Source organism: Dama dama, chromosome 11 (assembly GCF_033118175.1).
Source record: "Dama dama isolate Ldn47 chromosome 11, ASM3311817v1, whole genome shotgun sequence".
Classification (NCBI taxonomy): domain Eukaryota; kingdom Metazoa; phylum Chordata; class Mammalia; order Artiodactyla; family Cervidae; genus Dama; species Dama dama.
In genome coordinates, this window is record NC_083691.1 from 87,326,534 (window position 1) to 87,339,416 (window position 12,883).

At 38.9% G+C, this 12,883-nt stretch overlaps 1 protein-coding gene across 15 annotated transcripts in view; it reads right to left on the reverse strand.

The window, feature by feature from the left end:
• The window catches only part of LTBP1 (latent transforming growth factor beta binding protein 1), a 442,908-nt gene that overhangs the window by 208,002 nt on the left and 222,023 nt on the right, over positions 1 to 12,883 (reverse strand). For all 15 annotated transcript variants that reach the window (XM_061155622.1, XM_061155619.1, XM_061155620.1 and 12 more), the window contains 2 exons: positions 10,388 to 10,612; positions 8,724 to 8,992 (listed from right to left, as the gene is read on the reverse strand). In XM_061155622.1, the coding sequence (XP_061011605.1) occupies positions 8,724 to 8,992; positions 10,388 to 10,612 (494 nt within the window). The remainder of the gene's footprint in view (positions 1 to 8,723; positions 8,993 to 10,387; positions 10,613 to 12,883) is intronic.

The following is a 12,883-nucleotide window of genomic DNA, read 5'->3' on the forward strand; positions in this document are numbered from 1 at the left end:
GAGTCTAATTAAAACAGTATATAATCTCAGTGAGCCCTAGAGATATAAAATATGGAAATTTGATATTTCATGTCATGATAAAGGCATTTTCACTGCCAATAAAGTGAAAAACACCTGAGTGGACTGAAGAAGCATAAACGTGCTTGTCTATTAAAAAGGTCAGGGTGAGTGAACACTCAAAACTGACAGCCATTTTGGTGCCCAGAAGGCGTTGGCCGGGGTAAAGACGGGATGATAGGGAGTAAGAAAGGTAATGTCTGGGTCATCACCCATTCTCTGAATTACTCTACTTCAGTTCTAAGAATCTATATTTTGATTACCCTAATGTCTCAGTCCTACATTCTCACTCCAAGTAAAACCAGCAGTTCTTCCTGCCGCTGGCAGAAGCCCAGTGACATGGAGACGTGTTCTCTTTCACATGCAGCATGTGTTTCCCCTTTGGATCTTATGCCTGGCTCTACTGATCTTTTTGACTCCAAGAAGAGGGCCCCTGCCTGAAGTCCATCTGGCAGAGGTGGCTAGAGCAAGAGCAGGTGACACTGCGGAGGTCCAGGACCTCTCAAGCAAGGTGTCATGTGTATGCATCATGCTGTTGACACAGGTAAGGTTGGGCAAAGATGGGCATTTCAGAGCCACTGGGGACAACCAGACTCCCTACCGGTCAGTTAAGTATTTCTTAGATTATGCCAAAGGGCTGTTTGAGTAGGACACTGAAGCAAATCTCAGATGGCATAGGAAGTGTCTGGTGGCTATGATTTATTCCACCTGAAGGAGGCCTAACTGCAGTAAATGCAATCAACACACCCTCACGGGACTCTCTGCTCCTGGAGAAGGCAGATATTTGGTAACTCTGGCCCTACCTTCCCTCATCATTGCCCAGCAGCACCTCTGCAAGGTCAAGTGCACCCAGGAGAGCCCTGAACCCAAAAGATACTGCCTGGGGAAGTGGAGAAGAGGACCACATACAAACCTGCCCCCACTGCTGACCCAGCCTGGCTAACTCAGCCCGCCTTACCACATAAGGGATAACACAGAAGTGAGAGGCCAAGAGCCTGCAGTAATAATGCTTTATATTAATAGTTGTTCCTTCCTGAAACTTCTCATGTATTTATGTAAGTTATGGACTCAATTAGGGAATTAACCAGTGTGAAAGTGTTACAACCATTCTGGCATTATCCTCCCATCAGGATAAAATTAGCATTTCATCCTCGCTTCAGGCCTCACCCCAGCAATGCTCATCATCAGTGCAGAGAAGAGTCTGAAGAAATCAAAGAAGAGGCTTCTAAGCAGAATTTCATGTCCTAGATCCCTTAATTGAGCACTAAATTCCTTTCTCATCAATGAGAAGAGATATTCAAAGTCTGAAGCTCATCGCTACGTCTACTGGGCTGGCCAAAAATTTGTTCAGCTTTTTCTGTACCATCCTACATGTACTGTGCTAAGTCGCTTCACTCACGTCTGACTCTTTGTGACCCTATAGACTGTATCCCACTGGGCTCCTCTGTCCATGGGATTCTCCAGGCAAGAATACTGGAGTGGGTTGCCATGCCTTCCTCCAGGGGATCTTCCCAACCCAGGGATTGAACCCGTGTCTTTTATATCTCCTGCATTGACAGGCAGGTTCTTTACCACTCATGCCACCTAAGAGGCTTATAGAAAAACCCAAACAAGCTTTTTGGCCAGCCCAATACATCTCTACTTACCCATCTCTGTTTTTTCTGCTGTGTAGAGTCAACAGACAGCTCTATTTTTTCATTGGCTTCTATGTGGTAGAAACCAGGAAATTTTTTTTTTCCAAAGTCCTGAGACTTTTAAAAAGTACTTTCAGCTATGAAGTTAATATACTTCTCCACTTCAGTGAGCTCACACTTTCATGCTAGTTTCTCCATGATGCTTTTTTTTTTAAGCTTTCTTTTCATTTTTAATAAAACCAAGTGAATCTGTTTGGTCCTTCAGAAGTGTGTGTGTGTCCCAGTATTGTGGTTTAGAGCATGAGGATGTTATTGAATTTTTCTGCCAAAAGACCAATCTTCAGTTAAAGAATCTCTTTTTCCAAAGGCCCATTGTTTCTATTTTTCTGTCCAACTTCTAGAACCTCTAAGAGGATTGCAAACTCTTTACTTTTTGCCCAAGGGCTTATTATTTATATGACCAATAATTAAAGGAAAGAAAGATTTTTTTCAATGATACCAGGATTTCACATCAAGAAGTGGTCCTTTTCTTCCTAATACACATAAAAACTTACTTTCTTCTATAGAATATATATTAGAGAATTTAGAGTGTTTCTTATGGTTCTTAAAATTAAACTTTCCTTATTTTTTTAATTGAAGTACAGTTGCTATATAAGTTACAAGTATACCATATAGTGATTCACAATTTTTCAAGTTTATGCTCCATTTATAATTATTGTAAAATATTGACTACATTCACCATGTTGTACAATATATCCTTATAACTTATTTTATACCTTATAGTTTGTACATCTTGTACCTGTATGGAGCTTTTTTTCCCAACAATATGGCGATTTTATGGTTGCCAACTGTGAAAGTGAGTTTGAGTGTTATTTGATTACCTTTATCTGTGCTAGAGTGCTGTACTAAAAATATCCTTTCTCTTCTGTTTACATCTACTTCAGGTTTTCTAGTATTTCTGTTCTCTTCAACGCAAGCATTCATATGTGCAATGTGCTGCTCTTTTGGCACTTGCAATAGGAAAGTCTTGAGGCACCTAAATTTTTGTCTCATCTTGTACAAATGTCTAATTAAGGGGCACGTTCCCACAATGAACAAAAAACACATGATTTCACAAGGCGGCAGTGGCACACCCAACCTGGAAGCTGGACTCCCAACCCTCCATCTCACACAAGGTCTTTTCACACCATCTGGCATCATTAGGTCACTGTAAATGTTCATTTCCAGTAATTGGGCAATACATAAAACATGTTTGAAACAACCAAAAACTCTCGATGCCAAATAAGTCTCCAGCTTGGGTCACTGTTAAGAAAATCCATTTAGAATAAAAGACACCCTTGAACAATGGAAAAAGTGTATCCATTCAATGATCTTATGGTACAAAAATAGATTTGAGGGGTGTTTTCTGAAATTTGGCTTCTCCAGTATTCTTGCCTGGAGCATCCCCATGAACAGAGGAGCCTAGCAGGCTACATCCATGCGGTCGCAAAGACTCAGACACAACTGAGTGACCAAGCACACATTAGAGGTGAAAACTTGCTGGAAATGTTGAAATAACTATAACCACTAGAAATGTAATTCTAATTTGATCTATACATTGTGCAAAATATCAGAAATATTTTCAAATATTTATGGAGTACCAGTACTTACTGTAGGCAACACAGATACCTATCTTTGCCAAAATTATGACTTTCCAACTATTTCAAACTTGATTTAATTTTTTATTGGAGTATAATTTATTTTTAATATTGTGTTAGTTTCTGCTGTACAGAAAAGGGAATCAGCCATACATATACATATATCCACTCTCTTCCAGACTCCATTCCCATATAGTTTCATTATAGAGCACTGAATAAAGCTCCCTGTGCAATACAGTAGGTTATTATTAGTCATCTTTTATTTATTGTAGTACACTTCAAACTTAATTTACATTCAAGAAACCAATTCCTCTTGGCCATTCCGTGCTTAGCTGCTCAGTCGTATCCGACTCTTTGCAACCCCACTAACTGTAGCCTGCCAGGCACCTCTGTCCATGGGGATTCTCCAGGCAGGAATACTGGAGTGGGTTGCCGCGCCCTTCTCCAGGAGATCTTCCCAACCCAGGGATCAAACCCAGGTCTCCCACATTGCAGGCAGATTCTTTACTGTCTGAGCCACCGGGGAAGCCCAGGAATACTAGAATCAGTAGCCTATCCCTTCCCCCAGAGATCTTCCCAACCCAGGAATTGAACAGGGTCTCCTGCATTGCAGGTGGATTCTTTACCAGCTGAGCTACTGGGGAAGCCCTGATCACTCTATATGTTCTATTAATTTCTGTTCTCTTAATACTTGAAGGTGAATTTAGTGATTCCTGTACCCAGCCTGATTCACATAGAAATCAACAGTCTATATAATCTTAAGAATAAATTATTTTTTAGGACTCTGAAAGATGAAGCATCACAATAGAAAGGTATTTTACCCTTTATCTTGACACTCTCCATCAAGGTAAAAAGCATTTTAGATATTTCTAATCACATTATTCCTATTCTTTCCACTTTATAATATTAAGACAAGTATTAAAAATCTGTAATATTTATCTATCATTACTAGGTCTATTAGCTAACCACTGAATTTTCTCCATTAATCCTCTCTCACTTCATCTCTAAAACAGCGTTGGATTCCATGACTGTTATTCAAGAATACCTGATTCTTGACATCAATCAAAGATGGAACTGGTTAAAACAAAGATGTAGCTACTCATCTTTACCTCATAATCCTCCCCTGCAAGGGTCAATTAATCAATCAGACAGCACATTTATCTGATTTCTGAAGCCAGGAAGTTCAGAATAGTCCAGCTCATCACCATCTTTTTCTTCACAACAGCCCATAATCAAATCCTGATGCTGGATCCTTCACAAAAGCCTCTGCATTCAACTCTTCAAGTTGACTTCTTATATTGGACCCTGATCATTTCACAATTAGACCAAGGCCAACCTCTCTTCCCTGGCTTCCTCATGTCTACCATGTCCACATCTACTTCCATCTCATTCAAAAGTTGAAACTTTTAAAATTTTCTAGACATTCAGTAAATGTACTAAACTTAGAGCTTTTAAATTCATCTTAAAATTATATTATTCTATTCATAAGTCAAGAAAATGTTCACATTTTCTTTTTCTTATAAGGAATTTTCAAATATGCTGAGATAATCCAAAGAATAAAAACAGTAATCACTTGTATTTCCACTTCTGAGTCAATAGCTATTACAATTTTGCTATATTTGTGTATAAAAGGCATTTGAAAGTAAATTATAGACATCATGGCATTCCTCACTCAAGAATAAGGACACTGCCCTACATACCTCTAATACCATTATCACAGCTAAGAAAAGAATAGTTCCAAAACACCATCTAATATTCAGCCCATATTTAAACATCCTCAATTGTTCTTTAAATGTCTTTCAGAGCTGTGTGTTGATTTTTTTTTTAAAGCCAAGATACGATTAAGGTTCATACATTAGATGTGCTGTTATCTCTATAGTCTCTTTCTGGGGAAGTCAGTGTGTGTAAGTCAGTGTGTGTGTGTGTGTGTGTGTGTGTGTGTGTGTGTGTGTGTGTGTGTGTGTGTGTGTGTGTGTGTGTGTGTGTGTGTGTGTGTGTGTGTGTTGAATGATATGAATGTCTTAGAGAAACAAAGCAACAATTTATCAATCTTTCTGATGTGATAGCTTTGGCTTGTTTCTTCACCTTCAGTATTCCCTATGAGGGTGTGTGTGTGTGTGTGTGTGTGTAATGACATGAATGTTTCAAAGTGTGTGTGTGTTTAATGATATGAATGTTTCAAAGAAACCAAGCAACAATTTAGCAATCTTTCTGATGTGATAGCTTTGGCTTATTTCTTCACCTTCAACATTCCCTATAAGCTGGAGGTTAGGTGTAAAGGCTCAATTAGATTCTGCTATATATTTCTGGCAAGAATCCTTTTAAGGCGTTGCTATACATTTCATACTGTAGCCCATTAGGAGGAACATAATGTCATTTGTCCTGCTTTTAATGATTCTGAATTTGATCACCTGATCAAAGGCCAATCACGCTATTTTTAATTTGACACCAAGTTATTGATTTTGCCCTACACCTAAGGTTTAAAAGACTTCATATCTATGCCAACATCTGCCAGGAACTCTACTCTAGTTGACTTCTCTGGTCTCTTCTGATGCTTCTTCCTTACCTGTTTCTTACAGTGTTCTCTCTCCTCTATTTAATTTCTCCCCTCTTCTCTGGGAGCTTAGTTTCCCAACCAATCATCCATTTTCCTCCACCATCCAAGCAGGTCCCGAAATTCTATTCTGTGAAAGTCCCATGAATTCGAATACACTGATCACACTTCATGTTGGATTTTCAACCTCAAGTTTACTGCTTCATTTTTAGAATGTGCTACAGAAACAAGAGTATTTTTACCAAATTTTGCAAATGACCTCTAATGGCAATACATAAACATAGGTGCTTACTGATTATGACATTAAGTTCTCAGTAGGTATAATCTCAGTGAATAAGAATCTTCCTACTGGGCAAAACACCAGTATTTGTTTAAAACAAATAATAAATAAAATTTTAAGTACTCGTTAGGGTTTTCTGCCATTCATTTAAAATCCACTTATACCTCCCTCTGTAGCTGTATTTGCAAAACAACCATAGCAAGCAAGCACAAATATTTCCAAACACCTTTGCAGGACGCATCTTATATACTATTGACTATTTTGTCAGTAATCCTTTTAATGCCTGGATCATCCTAACTGCACAAATTGGACAATCATAGGCATTCAACATTTCTCACCAATAGGAAAAAAATGTATTCTGAGAATATTTTGAAGCTGTGTATTACTGACTACACATGCAAAATGAATTAAGCATTGAGATCATTGTCTGGATCATTTAGATCAGAAGTCAGAGAAATATCCAGATAAGGCAAAAATGTGTTCCAATGAGTCTGAATTATTTGGAGAATTCCACCTACTATCCAATTCATGTGAATTGTATAACCCATCTTAGGCCTAAAAGTAAATAATTTGTTTATATTCTTTCCAGTGAACAACTGTCTGCCTACAATTACATGTACAAGAACAACAAAGTCTGTTGACATCTCATTTTCTTGCTTTTTACCATCTGTGTTCCAATTTGGAAACTAAGGAGAAAGATACTGGGCACAGAATTTTAAAAGGACCTGCTTTTTCCTCATGATCAACCTAAAGTGAAATGACGAAACAATGCAAATGACACCAAATTCATCCTCCTCCTCCTCCAAGACTTTTCTGGGGCAAATTGTGCTGTGCATGAGGTTTACTTCAGTCCCACTGCCCCTGTAAAAACTTGCCTTTAACACAGTAATCCAGTCCTTACTTCTAAGCTAAATGTAACTTGATATTCCTTCTGCAAAAAGCATGTTTAAACCTGGTCATCAACTGAGGAAGAAAAAGCCCCCTCTTTCAGTAGGCATTTCAGGCATCTACAGGCAGACCAAGGTTGAGTGGGAGATTAAACCTTCCCTGCCTTAGTGAAGTTACATGACATAAGCAATCACCTGCTCTATTTTACATTTGACTCTCTCAATAGGTAAGCATTTTCTAAGCTAGTATTTGTATAGTTCTGTGACATCTGCAGAGCATGTCACTTTGCCTAGCCTAATCTTGACCAAGCCCCATATTCTTGTATCCACTTTACAAATAAGGAAGCTGGTTCCTTACCACCAAGTGCTGAGCCCACGGCTCTAACCAAGGTCTTATAACTCGACATGGCTCTTCTTTCCATCCTGGTCTACAAACCAATTTTGCTTCTTCCTCTAGGAGAAAAGGGTTTCCCTGGTGGCTCAGTGGTAAAGAAACCCTGCCAATGCGGGAGACACAGGTCCAATCCCTGGGTCAGGAAGATCCTTTGGAGAAGAAAATGACAACCTACTTCGTATTCTTGCCTGGGAAATCCCACGGACAGAGGAGCCTAGCAGGCTACAGTCCATGGGGTTGCAAAAGAACAACTAAACAACTAGAAGAGAGGAGATGACCTAACCATAGACTTGCCCAGCCCCTAAAAGTGTTCTCCAGGTTCAAAAGCAAGAATGATTGATTCTATTACCAACAGATATCACACACACAAACACACATAATTTTTTGAATATTCAGATAACAGTAGATAAACAGATCTCACCTATTCTTCTCACAGGGGGCTAAAACCATAATCAAGTGACAGGAGAAGAACCACAGAACAAAGCTATGTCATTATAACATAATTCCAAAGCAGGAAGCACCAAGTAACTGTGGTAGAGGAACCAGTAATTTTCTGTTGGTTTTACTATGCAGTCAATGATGAGTTTTGAAGAAAAGTCAACTTCTCTCTCACTTAATGATATATAGACCTACAGTTACACATAAATACAATATTTAAAATACACTTCAAACAACTCATACACTGCTATTCTAGTTATATAGTTTTATAAGAAAATAAAAGATGACAAATTATTATTGGGTTCAAAACTTGACTATATCCACTAACCAGCAAACTATTGCAAAAAGGCATGAAAATTTTCAAACATCTCTATAGAATATATCTCATGTACCGTATCTCATGCCTGACACATGATTTAAACACAGATCACTGTAACTGAAAAAATACCAACAGGCAATCATGGACATCTTGCAGCATTTCTGGAAGTTCAATACATACTATTATCTTATAGATACTTCCAAATATCTTACAATGCTTACAGTATCTTATATATCAGAGGCTGGCAAACTCTTCCTGTAAAGGTCTTTGCAGACCATACTTTAGGCATTTCAGATCATATGACCTCACTGAAAGTATATAATCCTTCTGTCAGTATCATGAAACCAGACATAGACAGTATATAAATGATGGATCTGGCTGTATCCAATAAATCTTTATTTATAGTAACAGGCCCACAGGTTGCCAATTCCTTCTACAAAAACCCCATTTCATCAAGACTGTCTTTCCTATTAAATGAGACTATCTAGAACATATCACTAAAATGGGCTGGGGTGCTGCTCACCTGTGACCCAATGGTTTCCTGGAAGCACCGGCCCAGCTGGGTCTTAGCAGCCACTGGATACACATGAGGAATGACTTGCTGGTATGAGGAATGGACCGTCTGGGTCTTCTGGACAGGAAGGCCTTGGTAAGGGACTTGAGACTGGCCCGGTTGAGCTTCTTTAACCTTCTGACCTGTTGGGCCATCAACTCTTGAAACCTGATGTATCTGGACCGAGGCCTCAGGAGGGTGCTTCACATGGATATTGACTATGTTAGGAGGAAATTTCACTAAAACAGATCGGGAGGAAAACTTATCAGCTGTAAATAATTAACATGCATGTCACGATGAAAGTAAATTTTCATGCTCATCAGCATGAAACTAAATTTTATACACACAAATATACTTAAGTACATATATATTATGCTGTTGTTTTGTTGTTTAAGTCATGCCCAACTCTTTTGTGATCCCATGGACTATAGCCCACCAGGTCCTCTGTCAATGGGATTTCCCAGGCAAGAATACTGGAGTGGGTAGCCATTCCCTTCTCCATGGGATCTTCCCACCCCAGGAATCAAACCCATGTCTCCTGCATTGCAGGTAGATTCTCTTTACCACTAAGCCACCAGGAAAGACCACATATATATTACGCATAGGATAAATAAAAGATGTATAGTGTGGATCTAATTTTGCTGCACAGCCTTTAAAACTCTTGAGAGTAAAAGGGGACACTCAAAAATTAAAGCTGACTTTATATACTTTAAAGAATAAAACTAATTTTTACAAAGCAAAATTTAAACCTATCACAATAACAGATTCATGAAACATTTTTTTCAGAAGAGCCACAAGACTATGAAATTTGTGCTACTTGTGGTCATACATTTTATCAAACAAAAGTAATTAAGACTCAAGAGTTAGATTATTTTCTAATTTCTCACAAAGTTTCCATCAGAGAGACTGTAGGATTTATAACACAATTTCACAAAACATAGTTCTTTTACCTTAAACCTGGTACGTACACACTCTTGTGCTTCTTTTGACACACACAAAATATTTAAGTGTGACATTTATATCAGTATTTTCTTTCTCTGTAGGTTTCACATAGAAATTTATCTTCTGATGCTAAGATTCAGGTTTTAAAGAATAAGAGCCAGTAACACTTCTTTGACCCCTTTTTTAAAAATTGTGCGTGTGTGAGAGGTGCCAGGTTGAAAAGAATGAATTAGTCATAGAATTTGAGCTCCAAGTGACCTAGTTTATCTTCCTCTACAGATGAATAAACTGAAGCCCAGGGAGGTTACAGATTGTTTAGAACTAAAACCAAGCACTCTTTGACTACAAAATAGACTTGGTATTCAACAGCAGGTACCGTGTGATCTACTAGATGATTAATGATCATAAGGGTCAGAACACCATCTTGTTCATCTTCCCCTTTCCCAGGTCCTGCCAGAAGAGCACCATGTACGCTTATTAGCTCTTGGTCCTGGGTCACCAGAGAAAGATGGGCTCCATTTTCTCAGTTCCTAGGTACCATTCTCTATGGCCGAGAAAGCACTGTCGCCATATAACTGGGCCCATATCCTGTTCCAATGCCAACCCCGCAGGCACTTGGCTTCTGAATATATATAGGTTTGGCATGTTAACAGAGTTCTGATGAATAGGCAAAATCAAAACAGCCAGCTTACCTTTTACTCCTTGCTGGCTGGTCATGGTCAGAGGCAAAGTATGTGTCGAGTGGACGACATGTGTTCCCAGCGCCTTGCCTGACTGCTGGGAATGCTGATACACTTTAGGCAGGCTGGCCCCGTGGACTGGGATCTGACAGAGCTTCCCTGTGAAATTTGGAGGGCACTGGCATTTGTCCCTTGAACTGCACTGGCCTCCATTCATACATGGAAGATGGCAAATTACTGTAACGGGAAAGAGAAAATGTGAAGAGTTGGTTAGCTTCTCAAAAGCTAAGTAACAATCAACCAATAGAACACCCCCAAAGCACAGCCATCATATTACCAATGACTTTAGAAATGGTAAACAAAGGAGAATCTACACTGGGTTCAAAAATACTTCCTTTTTTTGTTTTTTTTAAACTATGTTTTTCTTTCCACCTTAAGTAAGTCATTTAGCTCTCCAATTGCTTGTGGTTGTTCATCCACAATGCTGGAAAAAATTCATAGGAAAAAATATACATATATGTAAATATACAAAGTTACTCAGGATATCTCCTACATTCTGTACTTACTTTGTTTTCCTATTACTAGCTTATTTACTGTCTTTCTAGATTATAAACTCCTTGGGGGAAAGGAATGCCTGGTTGAATGAAATTTATATCCTTAGCAACTAAAATAATGTCTGACGCATAGTGGACATTAAATATTTCCTCCAAGAATAAACAAATGAGAGTGCTAAAAATAATATCTGTCGAGAATTTTCTCTACGTAGAGAACTGAACTAAGTGCTACCCAGAATAAGGGAATAGAATAGTTTGAAACCTGCTTTACAGGAATTTGCAATCCCATTAGGATAACAAGACCACAGTGAAACCTAGAAGGAGCAGAGTGATTAATAGTTGGGAATTTATTCAGAATAGCAAAAGGTAAAAGGATGTGTTTGGGTGAAGAATTTTATGAAGAGTTTTAAATTCTGGCTAAATTCAGCTTATGGCCAACCTCTTTACAACTAATGAATTTTTCCCATCAGACTTTAAACTGATCAGATTTCCAGCAGCTTAAAAAATAAGTCTCTCAACTCCATTGTCTTTCAGCTTCTATTCTGCTTCAATCCTCTCCTCCATGACCAAACTTTCCAAAAGAATTATCTGCTCACTTCTCTGCTCACTACTAGCTAGCCAGCACCAAGTTGTATTCTCTTCTTTGTGTGTGTTCCCTTTTCCCATATCTCTCCTACACTGAAATTCCTCTTACTCAGGTCACTAATGGTCTCCGCATTGCTAAATCCATTGGTTGGATTTCAGTCTTCCCTTGGCTTCTGTGACATCTCACCCACCCGGTTTGCTCTTTCCTCTTTGTCCACGGTCTCTTACTATTCTTTGCAGACTCCACATTTTCCTTATCCTTTAAACACAGATGTGCTTCAACATTTGGTCTTAAAATCTTCTGCTTTGTGCTCGCTTCAGCAGCACATATACTAAAAAATCTTCTGCTTCACTAACCCTACACATTCTGATTTCATCCTGTCATATGATGATGTCACTCAAAACCATATTTCTGAGCTAAAGCTTTCTGCTGAGCTCCACACTGTCTGCATCCTGTAGATCTTCTATAGACATCTCAGACTTACAATGTCCCACTTGGAACAGGATCATCTTCCCCCTAACGTCTCCGATTCACTGAGGGACGCTTAACAGAAATCTGAGGGTCCTCTCAAACCACTCCAATATCCAGTTCTTCAGGTCCTGCCTTCTAAACATTTATCAAATATGCCCACATCTTTCTCATCAGAGAGATCTTGTTTTCTCTGAAACCTCATTTCCTACAATTCAGCTATACTGAATTTGATTCCTGAGTGGACAGGGCTCTCTCACCCCTCCTCATGTTTTATCTACCCTGCATTCTTGGCCTGGAACACTCTTTCCATTTGCTTCCCAATACCCTCCCCACTTGCCCACCTAACTCCTGCTCACCATTGAGACTCTGCTTAAACCTCACTTCCTGGAAGCATTTCCAGTTGACCCTCATCTAGGTTTGGGCCTCTCCTCTGTGCCTCCATGGGCTCTCATTCACTGTTCATCATGCCCTTTGGCTTACTGCATTGTAATCCTCTGACTTCATTCTGTATCTCCCATTCAACTAGAGCTCTGTGAGGTCAGGGACTTCAATGTTTTCCCTCTTAACATGTAGTTCAGCTTTTAGAAAAAATGCTGCAGCTCAATAAAAATTACTAGATAAAAGAATGAAGAGATTTATGGCTACTTCTTTGTCAAATAACATTCTAGGTACTACAGAAGAAAGTAAAAGCTAAGTGGAGCTGTTAGGTAATACATGATAACTAAAAATACACATCAACAAATAAGTAACACTGGAAAATATAAAATGCAAGTTCTATGAAACTTCAGAGAAAACTCATTTCTGGGAAGTCAAAATAGACGTTTTAGGAGAGCTCACTTGAAATAAGTCTTTGAAGCTGGGGATTCAGAAAAACAGAAAGGACTGCATCCCAGGAGG